At 40.1% G+C, this 15,466-nt stretch overlaps 1 protein-coding gene across 1 annotated transcript in view; it reads right to left on the bottom strand.

Annotated features, from left to right (window-relative positions):
* The window catches only part of LOC117471385 (CUB and sushi domain-containing protein 1-like), a 385,022-nt gene that overhangs the window by 42,267 nt on the left and 327,289 nt on the right, over window positions 1-15,466 (bottom strand). Inside the window, exons 44-51 of the mRNA XM_034116353.1 lie at window positions 12,578-12,766; window positions 11,880-12,057; window positions 7,510-7,655; window positions 6,689-6,769; window positions 4,269-4,382; window positions 3,002-3,118; window positions 2,566-2,637; window positions 1,959-2,105 (exon numbers count right to left, since the gene is read on the bottom strand). Of these exons, the coding sequence (XP_033972244.1) occupies window positions 1,959-2,105; window positions 2,566-2,637; window positions 3,002-3,118; window positions 4,269-4,382; window positions 6,689-6,769; window positions 7,510-7,655; window positions 11,880-12,057; window positions 12,578-12,766 (1,044 nt within the window). The remainder of the gene's footprint in view (window positions 1-1,958; window positions 2,106-2,565; window positions 2,638-3,001; window positions 3,119-4,268; window positions 4,383-6,688; window positions 6,770-7,509; window positions 7,656-11,879; window positions 12,058-12,577; window positions 12,767-15,466) is intronic.

The following is a 15,466-nucleotide window of genomic DNA, read 5'->3' as shown; positions in this document are numbered from 1 at the left end:
ATCCATTTGTAATATAGCTATCAATGTCTCTCTAAGATACTGACAAACATATTGTTTGGCTTTGGTACCATTTGAAATAGCTTTAGCTGAGTAATGCTGACCTCTTAATGTTTATGTAAGAAATATAATAGCTTTGTTCTCACATATAGAGGTAAAATATGCTGAGATAAATATTATTGATGGCACTTCTGTACAATTGCTGATACCTACTTAAAATGTACTAAGGGCCATTATTGTTCATAGCATTAGCAAGTGCCCCCCACACACATTCAGGCAGCCAATAGAAAACATATCACAAAGAGAGACACAAAGAGAGGAGTGGAAATTCATAGTGAATCACCAGGAAAGATGCATACAAGCGATGAGCTATTGCTGTTTTCAGAAAGGTCAGTGGGTAAACCTGATACCATTAAGCATAATGTCTGCAAGGTCATTTCACAGCTAAAGCAAGCATGAACAACAAAGAAAAACTTTAACGAAAATGCAGCAGTGAATGTTACAGCCCACACAGATCCAGAGTCACACAAACTCACGACATGTTTGAGGACCCTCATAAAGATAACATAATAACTTCCCTGACACTAAACTAAATTGTTACATTGACCCTTAAACCAGGTCTTACACCTCAAATAATCCTTTGAAGAAGAACCCATGTTATAAGCTAAAGCTAGGTATACCATATATATACTGTGTGCTTCAATATACGAGAGCATCAAAAGTGTATTGTAAGTGAAAGTCTCAACCATACATTTATGTCCTCTGTATAGCTGCTGTTGTCAAGGCAATACAACACCATGGGGAAAAGAAAACACTATTACTTCAAGCCACTGTGCTGATATAACCCACAGACTAAAATATATCACTCTGCTCTTCAGTACAGACAGCCATGAGACAGACCTTGTGACTCACTCATCTCAAGTCCAAAGAGGGTCAGTGTCACTGTAAATTGTATTTAGAAATATCGAAAGTGATGGTCATCTTCAATACATTCCTCAAATGTTAAAAGCAATGAATAAGGAGCGTCTGAAAACCTGCCAACCTAAACCGAACAAAGCTAAGGATCAGAATGCCACAATGTTGGCAAGCACCTGCAGATAGATATAATAAACTCAATCTGAAACAAATTGGCAAATTAACAAAGTGGATTTCCTAATTCTCTGTCGCTCTTAATTAGTCTGATGCATTAAAAAATAATGTTTCTCAGTTAGGAACGTCTTCTCAATGATCAATGCTCAGGTACCTACAGCCTTGATGCACCAATTAATTTTCAACATAAGCAAGAAGCTGGGGTTGGTTATAAATTCTATGAGAGACCAATCACTTCAGCCAACATTAGTCAAACCTTTTTCCACACAGAAGGATGGGTACAATGTGTGAAAGCATAGACAAAAGCAGGGCAGCCAGCAGACAGTATTCTTCAGATGGCAACACACTAGTCTTGATCTCACATTCAAGATTTCCTCCCTGACATGCAAGTAATGCACATCTATAATATTGGGAGGGATGAAACCCTCTTTAATGGTCACACATGCAGAGCACACAGCACACACAGTGAAATGTGTTTCCTAGTACCAGGAGTTATTGTACAGCGCCCGGGGAGCAATGGAAGTGAGGGGGGATGGGGGGGTTGTCCGGTGCCTTGCTCAAGGGCACCACGGCAGGGCAGGAGGTGAACTGGGACCTCTCCAAGTAACAGTCCACACTCCATACTTTAAGTCTGTTCGGGGCCTTGAACCGGCGACCCTACGGCTCCCAGTCCAAGCCCCTGCTGACTGAGCAACTGCCGGTCCTATCTACATGTAATTGTTATTCAAACTAAAATAATATTTAGAACAGAGAGAGAATTACACATGTAAACAGACGCATAATATGCATAACTGGTGTTTTATTAACAATAACAAGGCCAGCTATATATAAGGGACATAAAGAATGGAGAAAATGAAAGATATTGTATGTACCTGAGTATCGTATCTTGAACCCTCTCTTGTTTGTGGCATGGTCAGTGGACCAGCGTAGATAGAGCTGGTTTGTTTTAGATGTGAAGTTGAGCTGAGATGAGTGATTTCCACTTAGAGCGACGAGAAGAGGACTCTGCCCTGAGGATCCTAGAGAAACAAATGAATGACACTTCAGGACGGCTGTGCGTACAGTATACTGTATATATTAGTATTTCTCATGGACACACATGCACGTATAATATGTCGTTTTGCTTAGTGGTCTGTTTTTGTTGGTGGGAATCGTAGGTTTACATATAATGTTCCCCTAGAATAGTATGAGCCGAAGCTCAGATGAAACATGTTGTAGTGAGAATGTGTTTTATTGTTTCTGAGACATGCATCACATGAAGGTGACAGCATCATTCAGTCGCTAACTTCCTCCAGATGACTTGTTTTACATGATCCTGATTGAAACACATTGTATACTTTCATCCCAGGTTTATGGACCACGACCCTCCACCTGTTCAAAAGTGGATATTGTGGATATGTGTGTGTATGCATGTATGGGTATGTGATGGTCTGTGTGTGTCTAGTGAGTTGCAAAATAGAAAAGGACAGCTCTGTGTACCATCAAAAATCTCCAGTTCATCAAATTGTTTCTCGCTGTGGAACATCTCTACATATATGTTGATGGTGTAACCTGGAAAAACAAGACAAAATTATTAACAAGCACAACCAGAAAACCGCAATATGCCACACACACACACACACACACACACACACACACACACACACACACACACACACACACCCACACACACACACACACACACACACACACACACACACACACACACACACACACACACACACACACACACACACACACACACACACACACACACACACACACACACACACACACACACACACACACACACACACACACACAAATGCAGGGGGACACGCACACACTGTTATACATATTTATAATCAAAGTGCAGATATATATAAAACAGCAGCCTAGACAGACACTGGTTACACCCCCTCCATACACACTGTACCTGGAACCATGTGAAGCAGCCAGGAGCACGTCTGGCTGTTGGGGTAGTTGCTAGGAAACCCAGGGCTAAGTATCACTCCTGATGACAATGTCCGCTCCTCATTGGCTGGGCACTGGGCTGGAGGAGTTATAGACAAAAGCCAGTGAGATTGATAAGAACCGTGAAACTTTGGTAGATACTAGGTGTGAACCACTCTCAAAATGCATCCATCTCACTGTTCTTGTTTACCTGTTCATATCCATTATCTGTATCCTTTTTCCAACTCACATGCATTAAGGACCTTCTTTTGAAATGTACTTTCTATAGAATTAGCTTGCCTGCGTCAGGGTCATGTTGGGTCTGCGAAAGAATCTCAAAGCCACATGCCCATCTTCTCTGCCTTTAAAATGCGCCTATTTATTAGCCTTTAGCGAGACACTGGAAGTCTGACTCAATCTTTCTGTGTGATGAGTGTTTAGGAATCAGGATTTCACACAAAAGGCACCAAACTTTCTTCTTATGCTCCTGCTTTATAATAAAAAGGACACTCTGTTCATCTTACATGATGATGGCGAAGGCTGAGCATCTGTTCACAAAAGAGTTTTCTCAAAAGAGGAATTCAAATCAGTATTCAGTTGTCTCGTAGAAATACCAGGTACTGCTGCCAGCACCTCACAGTGTGGATGTATTATACATTTAACTGAAAATCTAAAGTGCTTCTTTCCTGCTGCCTCTTAATTTCTTGAAATAAAGAGCCACATACATGCCAAAATTAAATGTTGTACTAATGAAAGAACATTCAACAACCTGAGTATTGAAAAAGTGGAATATATTATCAATTGAGAAATGTTAACTTCAACACACAATAGTAGGAATGTCACACAATAAAAACATGTGCTATTTCACATGTCATTAACTGGTTTGGCTTTACTCAATCTGCCTAATATACTGTACCTCACAAAAGACATTTAAGCATGTCATGGCAGCAAAGGCATTACTTTTAGGTCCAGGGTCTTGGTTCTATGCACGCTCGCTAACTGGCATCTCTTACTTGGACCAAACAAAGTAGCTTGACCTGTGCTTTTCCTGCTTTAACATGTCAATATGTAGATAACTTCATCCAATACGTAGGATCAAGGTTTCCGAATCATTTTGATAGTTATGACATTTTATGTATTCATATTTGTTTGAGGATTTTTTTAAACGACTCAACACAGAGTCAATGTATGATTGTGACATAAACATGCACATGCTGTATGTTGTATTTATGGTTTGGGAGTAGCATTACCTTGACATGTTGGTGGCGGGGCTTCAAAAAGCAAATGGGTATTGAGTTTACACATCAGCTCGGCTTTTCCCACCAGTGTATATCCAGGTAGACAACGGTACCTCACAATATCACCTAAGCAGGAACAAAATAAAAAGTCTATTGAATGATCATAGATTATACATTTAACAAGTGCTTCTGATGAGTCTTTATGTTTGTGCAGTAAGTACACATCATATCCAAAAGCAGATTCAGAGTCTATGTTAATGCTCTCGTACGTACCTGGGGTATTTTCCAATAAAAAGACTGATTTTTAGATAAAAGCCTTAGATTGTCTGCATGAGTACATTGCTGCAAGGAATGAATATAATATTTGCATTTTAATACACATTTGTGCAAGGAAGGATCTATTTATACCAAGTATAGACAGGAGGACGATTACCGCAACCAATAACTGTCTTTATATATTAACTGTAAATATTGTACGCTCCAAAATAGTTAAGATGCCCTGTTTTAAAAAGAAAACAAGTTTGAAGGGGTTTTGATCTTGAATCGGGAGGATATCCACCACCTGTCAGCCAGATTTAATGCCTATTTCAAACTTTGCCCCAGAGGCGCACAGTGCCAAAGCTCTCAGCATGAGGCATGGACTATAAAAAAAGGTAAACAGAACAAACAAGAACATTCAGCCTTTCTTTGAGCGTGTTCACAGATTGTATAATTGGCTATTAGACTGACCGACAAAAACAAAGGTAGTGTGGTCTCCGAGGTACTCCATCCGGCCAGAGTTTGTCAATGTAAAATTCTAAGTACATGCAGCCCAACGTTCTGAGGGCTTGTGAGACTTCTATGTATGATTATTCTAAAAATAGCCCTCATTTTTACTCAGTCTTGCTGTGAAAAGTGCTGCTGTGGTGTAGTGCAAGTGTCAATTATTTGACGTCACTCTGGTGTAGTATTATTACTCTGTGCATCACTGTTGAACATTGTTAGTGTCCTGTTAGGAAGATCATATCTAAGGAACATTTTCTAATATCAATTTGAGGGATAATGAAGTCTTTCCTGACTCTGGGGTTTGACCACTTTAAAAGTGTCTTTAAAAGTGTAAAATCCCCAAATCCCCCAAATCAACTAATTATTCAAAAATCAACCAACTTTCCAGAGTTCATAAAAAAGCTGACATTTCAAAATGTTGTGGAGTTTTCTGCAGAGAAATGATTGTATACTTCGCCAGCAGCGGCTAGGCTCTGCATACATCGGCCGGGGCAAATTGAGCTTGCGTGGGCTTTATGAGATGTCTGATTTGTTCAAAACACATCCCCTGTTGATCCAAAAGGTCACCAACCCTAAGAGTAAATGTTTTGAGCAAATCACATAACACAGAACTGAGGGAAAATGGAGAACTTGACATGTGATTATTTCTACCAAAACTAATGTATTTCAAAAGCTTGAGAGAACATACTGGTATTATTATCAGTGTCAGTGATTCTGGAGAAAGATTATTGATATTGGAACTTAACACCCCCCCCAGATTTACTATCCCTCTCTCTCCATCTGCCTTCCCCTTTATACGATCATGGCATTTCCTCTGTCCTGTGCACAAACATAGGTTTTTACTTTTTACCCATTACAGAGCCATGGCTGGGTTAACATTGCATTTATCTTCAGCTCAAACAGATTGGAAATAACCTAATTGGAAACATTCTTGTTATTTACGGACAAAAAATAGACTGCTACGTTTCTTTTGTACATTTATGGTCAAAATCTAGGTGGTATTAAAATGTATTGGAGACTAGTGATATAACAACACATCATATTTACTCTAAATACCATGACGCCAATTGTAGAGGGGTTGGAAGGCTTATTTTATCTCCATTGATGGAGCCAGCTGTTTGTCTCTGTTTATGCCAAGAAGCACCAGAAACACCCCAAACCTATCTCTGTACTGGCAGTGAAGAGATGCAACTGACATAGATATTAATGAAGAATTTTGCATAACTTAATTGTCTTTTGTGAATTCCTCGCTCTTGTGTTTCTTTCTGTGTCACAGATACTGACAACATGCTCACAGTTGTACACTGCGTGGATTTTATTTGGAGCGAGGGCTCAGCTTCACTAACAAAGCAAAATGTAATTAACAGTAGCATTCTCACCTTGCTATATTTAGAATATGCATGTAAAGAGTAATTTAGCCCATTAGTATAGCAGCATAATGATCCCACAAAAACCAGGCAGTATGTCAGACCTGTCAGGTGAGAGTCATTTTGATGTTACAGTATGATGCCCCCCCAAAAAAGGTAATACAAATAAATAAATAAGTTGAATTAAACAGCGAAGGTCAAGAAGTAACCAAGGTGTTTTTTTTTAGATTGCTGAAGTTAGGTAGACTAGTTGGTGCGACATCACTTTCATTCAATTAAGATCTTATTATTGTGAATTACCAATCTGGAAGTCTTCATCTTCGTAGATCACCTCTGAGTTCTCCACAACAGGCGGAGCAGGACATTTCTTCAGACGGTAGGCTGGAGAGAGAGAGAGAGAGAGAAAAACGTTTAATCAAGGGACCTTAATTTCTAGTGTAAAAAACAAACAATAACAGAAAGAAGGTCATTTCAAGAGTGGGTGCTCTGTTCACAATGATTCACAAGTCCATAAACAAAAACATATTTTAACCTTAGGAAACTCAAATTGACTTATTTTTTTCCTTAAAAGTGGTTGATTAGCGAGATGCACATTGCACACCCTGAGAAACAAGTGGTGCAGCTGCAGCCTTTATCAAATAGGCTGTCTCATTGCAACAAAGGGTACACACATGTTAATCACTGAAAACCATGACATTGACCTTTTCAGACATTAACTTTATTTTTACAAATAATGAACACTAGGGGAGATATGATGAAAGCATTGCTAGAGTGAAAAAAGAAAAGTAGCTACACTTTTTTTGTATTTTTTACTGTCTGAATCGTCTGTTATAGCTCTTCACTGGTTATGGAAATGACACTAGAAGACTTGATACATGTGTTTTAGATTGAAGCTTGGATAGGAGACACTTTGGTATTCAGGGACGCATATGGCACTCAAACACTCTTGTGCATTATGATGCTGTGCCATGTTTTGGCAGTGTAAAAATGTGGTTTATCTGTCCCTATAACTATTTGTATATACCGTATGTGTCTAACTGTTCGTGCAGTATAAGCTGTACACAGCTTACATATGAGCATGCTTATACTACAGGTGTGTGTGGGTGAGTTTGTATCTGTACCATGGTAGTTGAGAATGAAGAACCCTCCAGTGGAAAAGTCAGAGTGGAAGCGGATCAGGACCTTCGGGCTGGTACTGTAGGCCGACTCCAATGCTGTGTTGCCGCTGAAGACTCCCAGCTGAGGACTAGACGTCTCTGGGCCGTCCCTGAATGAAGACACGGAGAGAGGAACACAGACGACAGACAATGGTTAAACTGGAAGCAGGAAACATTGGAAGAATTGCAGAAGACGGATGGACAGAGAGAAACCAAAAGTCACGTAACAGTTGGCAGAAAGACAACTATGCGTAATAAAAAAAAGATAACTGTTTCTGATTTACTTTTGTTCCACAAATCCTTTTCTACATTGCAAGCAAAGCCCTTAAACTAAGAGGTATTACCAGCCATAGTCTGAGTAACATCTTACTCATGGGAATATGAGGATGGTAATATTAATTTAATGAAACTAAAAGGTAACCTGAGGGTAAATATGGAACCATTGTGCACTGTATCTGCCCAGGCTCAACCTCCATTAGTTGAGTTTGCAACAGTTTTTATTTTCTCTTCTACTCTGAGTAGAAATATATGGATTGTCTCATTGATCTGTCGGCAACATTCAACCCCACATCACCAGAAAAAATATGTTATCACAAATCCATGATTATCTCCAAAAGTGTCTGAGTGGATTCTTTATAATGAAAATCCATAATAGTGATGAAAATCCTAAATGGCTACATTGATTAGGTAATTAAAATCATACTGAATAAACAAACCGCTGACTGGTTGTCTGCCACAGCACTAAAGGCAAGTCAGGGATTTGGATCAGTCTGAACCATTTATGAAATGTTAATCTTGCATTTGCTTTCACTGATTAAAAGTAATACCACTGAGAAAGACAGACCAAAAGCAACCTTTATTAATAAAATAAAACATGTATCTGCCACACGCCTGGCTTTTTAAAGGGCAGAACAAATATTGTATGAAGCTAAATATTTGCTTTTTTTAACCTATTTCACACAAGTTCATTGAACAAAGCCTGTGGATTAAAGGCTTAACTTAACTCATTAAATATTGAATGTTGCTGAAAGGTTACATTTTCTAAAGTTCCTAAATGCCCAGTTTTCGGTTTTTAATGAACATGCCATTAGATTAAACAAGGGTTTTAACATTTTATTCATGAGAAGTGCCTGGGATCTCTTGGCTCCTCAATAATTCAAGGCCTTCTGAAGGTGTTGGAGCTCATTTGGAGAATCAAAATGTGCTTTTTGGGTCATTTAAAATAAAGCAGACCTAGAATGTTGTGGCTCTATTTTTACTTAGAGAACATATACAGAACCAATATATATTTATCATATGCATTTAACATTTATTATAACGTGTTTTTGGGAGTTGTAATTACTATATATTTTGAACTTGTTTCTGAAAAAGTAAATACATTGGACGACAGCAGAGAGAAGACTTGGACTTAGCTCCCAGAGTTTGTTAGTGACCTTTCCCTCAGTGAAAGAATCAGGTTCAATGAAACCCATTTAATAGAGTCAGTCCCCTCGAACCATAAGATGTAAGCTTGTGAGGCTAAAAGGCTGCTGGTTTGTGAACCTCAAACACTGCTGATACGTGAGCAGAACATGTTTTAAGTAAGCCTTACCTCTGGAAATAAGGGTTTAAAGGAAGTTTGATTTATTAAGAGTTATCTATTCTGTCTATCTCCTACAGGTGATTGACGCGAGCCCACTGCAGCTGGGAATAGGCTGGAATTGGAAAGAATACATTAAGAGATAGAAGAGAGATGGGGCTGACATGATTCACCATCAACCAAATCACATTTCTCCCTCCTACAGTAAAAGCACTGCGCTTTTTTCACAACCTTATCAGAGTCCTGGTTTGAAGAAAAAATTGGATCCAACAAAAAATAAATAAATAAAGTGAACTCTTAATGCTGAAAAATAAAGTACACTGATATAAAACATTGTCTTTTTCTGAGTTTGTATGTGTATACATTTACACCATGTACACATTTAATCAAACCAGACAGATGATTTTAGGAGAACTACTGTGTTGCTCTAGTGTTAGATCCATAGACCACTGTTAGAAGTGGTCCAGTGATATTAGGCAAGAAGCCAAACTTCGGCTGGTTGCAGAGCATAGAGACAGTTTGGCTTCAGTCCCTGACATCTGGATGCAGCTGCCGTCACATAAACCCCAGGGGCATACAGGGCAGAAACCAGAAGATACACATCACTGAGATATGGAAAAAACAGGACATTGTGATTCACAAAGGCAAAAGACATTCATCACAAGTTTGATTAATGAGAAGCGAGAACACGAGGAGGCTGGCGGAGGAGGAAATCAGCATAACTACTGACAGCGGTAGAATGAGTTATCAGAGAAGTGAAAATGTAGGCTCTTCAGATGAGTAAGGAAACAACCTCATTGAGTGTGAGGTGATTGTAAGTCAGCTGATACTTATGGCATTGAACACACTCAACCTGAACAAAGGCAATGTTCTATGAACACTTTACTCTGTGCGTCATTAATGACATGGACTCAGTGTACACCCGTTGTTCTGTACAGTACCTCTCCTGTTGCTACAACCTTCAACATGAAAAGCACATTACATTCTCAAAGTCAAAATAAGCCAAAGACTCACTGAAAAAGATATTAGGGATTAAAAAAATAGAATAGAAGATCTATCGAAGCTCAGATGAGCAATGCATCTCCGTCAAAAAAAAGAAGGCGTCCAGAGCAGAGTCACTGATGCAACAGCCTTTGATCTGACTGACAACAACTGGAAAGCAATTCTGGGTGTTTCCACTTCGCTGAAATCAATATCTACAGTACATCTGCCTTGAAGTATAACAAAAAAAAAAATGTATTGGAGAATTTCTGTAGTTTCTTAGAGAATGACATATTAGTTTAAAATGAATGAATGACTGAATCCATCTATCCATCTTAAAATAAGACTATGTTTTATGATTATTCTGGACGTTGCTGTTTCCTCTTCTATTTACATGTCTGTAATGCAGTATCAGCGGACCCTCAGATCACTCACTCTAAGGCCCTGGAAGGTAGATGCTATCCCGCTGGCTCCGAGCAAAGCACTTTTCCTTCAGTCACTTCCAAATATATTCATGTGTTGGGAAATAAAGCAGGATTGAACAGTGCAACAGTCCATCATTTATGCACTAATCTCACATTACAGATGTCTTTTGGTACCCTACAATCGAGGATTTTGTTCCCTGTGTAATGTGCCAAAAAGACATATATCACAAAAATCTATTTGCAACTACAAAATAACTTGATGCTGTGTCTCTCCATAGCTATATCCATAGCGCTGGTAGCTGGTGAGATTGAAAGCGAGTAGTCCCAGAGTGTAAATGTATTACTTTCCCACTGCCTGCATTTCAACTACTCACTCCCTAGAGCTTTACTCTGGAGCATGACAATTATAGACTGGCTTCAACCTAACACCAAATATGTATTTCCTAAAAACCAACCTCCACCAGATGATGACAGTGAGTGACAAAATCCTACTTGATCTTAATTGTATTAGTAATAGATTCACTGTTTTATATTATTTTTCCCAAACTGTAATTATTGAGTGAGAAATGTCTCTCGCACTGACCCAAACTTGTCAGAGCCATCCGAGTCCCGTTGGATATGTGAACCCAGCTCCTTTCATTACATTTCCCACTGCTCACTGAATCTCATCATTACTGCCAGAGTTCCTAAGCCCTCTCTGGGTCTGCCTATGGCCGTGGTGCCGAGTTAGATTGAATTGGTCAGTGGTCCCACTGTAAATGCATTACTCTCACACTCCCTGTTACAATCTTACCTCCACTGTGAATCCCATTATTACTGCAGGAGATTCATTATATGCATAGCACATAGTATATATGGGTGTATGTATTAGTAGTGTATGTTGCTGTGATCCCTGTGCATAAACCAGGCCATACACAGATCCATATGGGTTTTTGTGTATGTTGCTGTATGATAACATCATAAACAATTGACACATACTGATGTTTTCTCTGTGAATTCCTTTGTACAGGTAAGAAAGACATGCCATCAATGCCAGGAATAAGGTTACCACTAATAAAAGTGTGTGTGAGAGAAAGCAGAAGTGTGTGTTTGTGTGTGTGTGAGAGAGAGAGGGACAGAATGATAATAAAAAACAGAATCAAAAGTTGATATAACTTCTTAATGGTGTTCAGAGAGGAGGCAGGATGCAAGTCAATTCAAGACTTAGCTGTCAGTGATGAAATCGGGCCAAGGATAAAGGGCAACAATGAAAAGAAGCTTTTGCATGCATGTGTTGTGTGTGTGTGTGTGTGTGTGTGTGTGTGTGTGTGTGTGTGTGTGCATGTAAGTTCAAGTGTACCCAGGCTTACCAGACAGCGATGTAATCAGTGACAGGCTCCGTCTGCAATAAGGTAAAGTTGATATAAACTCCGTGTCCGTGGGGAACAGTGATGAGCCAGCTGCAGTCTTGGGAGTTGGGGTATTCAACGGGGTACTGAGGTGAATAGATTGTCCCGTTTTCAGCTGTGACATTATAGCCGCAAGGAGCTGTAAAAAGCAGAGTTATGAGATTATCTATGTGCAAATTTGTCCCATTCATTGAACCTGCTAGTCCTGAAACGATGGAGAGGAAAGAATAACTTTGAACTATAGACAGTGTTGAATATAAATATCATTATTATTTGTAGTAGTATTAGTAAAAGCAGCAGCAGTGGTGCTATTAATAAGAACAATGATTGTGCTACTGATGTATAAAGTAAAATATCTAAGTGACATAGGTATATTCCCTTTCTTCTTAACTGCTGCTTTATAGCGCTTGTGGTACTGATGAAAGATGAGATTACATTCTCCAAAACTCAATTAGGATAACAACATTTTCTAAATGTCTAGACTTTAAATTACCATTTAACCTGATGGATGGGGATGTTCTGGGAAACAATGGATAACCACACAACATAAACTGGCTAATGTGACAAATGTACATTTGTATCTTAATTTTAATCTTGATACATACTTATCACCCATCAAATAAAATAGTATAAAACATTTCATTGGTTATTCTTCTTACCCTCACAGCGTGGAAATGGGTGGTTCCACTTCCGGTTGGTCCCGTGCAGGCACGTTAGGACAGGGTGTCCTATCAAAACATAACCGGGGTAGCACTGAAAAGTTACTGATTGGCCAGCGCTGTAGTCACCGTTGATGATGTCACCGTTGAGGAAAGGAAAGGGGTCCTGGCAGTTTTGAAGTTGATAGGCTGCAGAGACAGATAAAGAAAATAACTTTCAGAGTGGAAATAATTGGAAACTTGATTTCAGATACACTTGATTTTTAAGGTTATACGATTCACTTAAACCAGGGGTCGGCAACCTTTTTGTGTGCCATTCAAAAAAGAAATTTTTATCAGCGTGCCGACGATCGTGAATTATCAACGTGGGGGGGGGGGGGGGGGTGAAGAGCTCGACGTTCGTGAACTGTCAACAGGAGGGCGGGGGAGCCTCGCTGCGGGGAAGCAGTGTGTGGACCTGTCAGCGCAACTTACATTAGGGATGCTCCGATCGCCGATCCGATCGAGTGGGCGGGTCCTATGGGGATCTTCCATTTAAAGAAATGTTTAAAACTCAGTTAATGGGGCTCATTCACTGGCGCTTTCACAAACAACAACCAACATAATTGTTACATTCAAATGAAGTAGCCTACATTATTCAAGTTTACATTAACTTTGGATAATAACACGGGAGAAATGAGCGGAAGCGCTCTCTTTTCCTCTCTCCCCCTCTCTCTCTCTCCTGACAGCCTGTCAGTATCTCATGCAGCTCACTGATCCAGTAATGAGTGACAGTGAAGAATAAATATATTTATAACTAGTTCCAGAGGTAGATAAAATAGCTAAGTGTGTTAGGTCTAACTCTTGTGTGTTTTGCTCCGCTCACCGGTCCGTCACAGCGGGCGGAGCTGCAGGATTTCTGCTTCACACACGTTGCATACCGCTATTTTATTGTCATTTTCGGACACCTTAAAATACTGCCAGACTGGTGAAGCCATTTTGGCGAGCTTGTTTTGCCGCGCACAGAGAAAAGTGTCATGCGATCGGCTCTCGCGATCGGCATTTTTAGAGAGCACCGATCGATCGGCATTTTTAGAGAGCACCGATCGATCGGCAGAGAGTGAAGTATCGGCCGATATCGATCGCCACGCAAAAACTGCGGCATTTTTACAGCTCCTTATGGGTACTGCAATTTGTGAAGTGCTTTCCTCTGTGGTGAAACTATCAGCACTGCATTACGGAGGAAAGCGGCAGAAAGTCGCCTGGAGTTAAAGAGAGTGGGGCTGCGTTGCGTGCATGGCTTCCTTCTGCAGGTAACGGGGAGACACGCTCTGGCGGCGGTCTCGTTCAGGATCCGAAAATAAGATTTTAATATTTTGCACACTTATTCCACTTATTCCTAGTGTGCCACTGGTTACGGTGCCACGTGCCAATGGTGGCACGCGTGCCAGGGGTTGCCGACCCCTGACTTAAACTGAGATTACCAAAGGTATTTGTGAATGTGTTTATTAGCATTGTACCCTGTAGCCTTAAACAGCAGCTCACTAAGGCTGCTTGCCAAATCACAAAATTACAATTTCAATCAATTTTATTCAAAACTTTTCTGTCTGAGGCATATAGACTTCAAGGGGCATCTCGAAAAATAAAAAGTTGACAAACAGTTGCTGCCAGGCTACTTTTATGCAGGAAGAAACTGCATGTGTACAGGAACACCTGTGGGCTAAACCATCCCAAGTCCTGATTGGAGACACCACAAAGGACACTTAAGAACGTCAGAACTGAGTTCCCCTGGCACTTTTAGATACCGACAGCTATACAAATATTGACAAAAAGAACTGGACATAGTGGAAATACAGAAGGAACAGAAAAGTGAGTAGTGACAGATGTGCAGTAGAGGTCCCATGTGAAAGCAGCATCAAGGGAAAGAGATGGAAAGGATAAAGTGATACCGGGGGCTGAAAGAGGGAGGAGGAGAGAATGTGGAAAATGTAAGCCAAACGTTGTCCAAGTCATAGGGGAGTATGTGCGGCTTTGAAACTACAATCAAGAACGTACGATGTCAGAGTGCCAAACACTAAAACTGGAATCAGAGCTCCCTTAAGATTTTATTAGCGACATATGGGTCTAAAAATCACTGTGAGGGTACTTTCTATTGATTTTGTTGCACTTATCCCTCTGAGATTTTGTGGATGTGCACACTGCAATTCAGCCTACTGAACCATATACCTCCTGGACCTTTAAAACAGAACCTGAGCTTATGTCATTGAGTGCTGCGGGCCGAAATCATGCACCCTGTCAGAGCTTTCACAATGTTTTCATTCAACAAAACCAATCATTGCATTATGACATTCTTAGACAGGATAGGATAGTTGATGTCAGATGAGAAAAAGCATCTGGTGCAACTTTATTTAAAGGGGACCTATCATGCAAAATGCACTTTTGTACGTCTTTTATACATGAATATGTGTCCCCGGTGTTCCAGGGAACTCACCAAGTGTCAGAAAACACAACCCTCTCTATTTTCCTCCATACCCAAATCTCTAAAAAAGGGGCTGCAACGGATCTGATCAAAACTGATCCAGATTTGAACACTGTCCTAACGTCAGGACAGTGGCGCTACGGCTATTGGGCCAACTCCACCAATCAGGAGGAGACAGCCACGGCCATTGCCGTTCGAAAGCGCTGGAGACGCTGTAGTACATATGCCAGGCCAGTAGATGGTGCTGTTCTCACTGAATCTGCCCTTGCTAAAACAGAGCTAAAAGATGTCAAATTGAGCAAAATGAGGCATGGCTAAAATGCATGATCTGTTTGGTATTTTGAAGTATAAATATGCCTTATATAGGTATGGTCCTATACTATATTATTCAAATATAGCATGATAGGTCCACTTTAAGGGAAATACTGTAT

Source organism: Trematomus bernacchii, unplaced genomic scaffold (genome assembly GCF_902827165.1).
Source record: "Trematomus bernacchii unplaced genomic scaffold, fTreBer1.1, whole genome shotgun sequence".
Lineage (NCBI taxonomy): Eukaryota > Metazoa > Chordata > Actinopteri > Perciformes > Nototheniidae > Trematomus > Trematomus bernacchii.
This window is presented reverse-complemented; position numbering and strand designations above follow the sequence as displayed.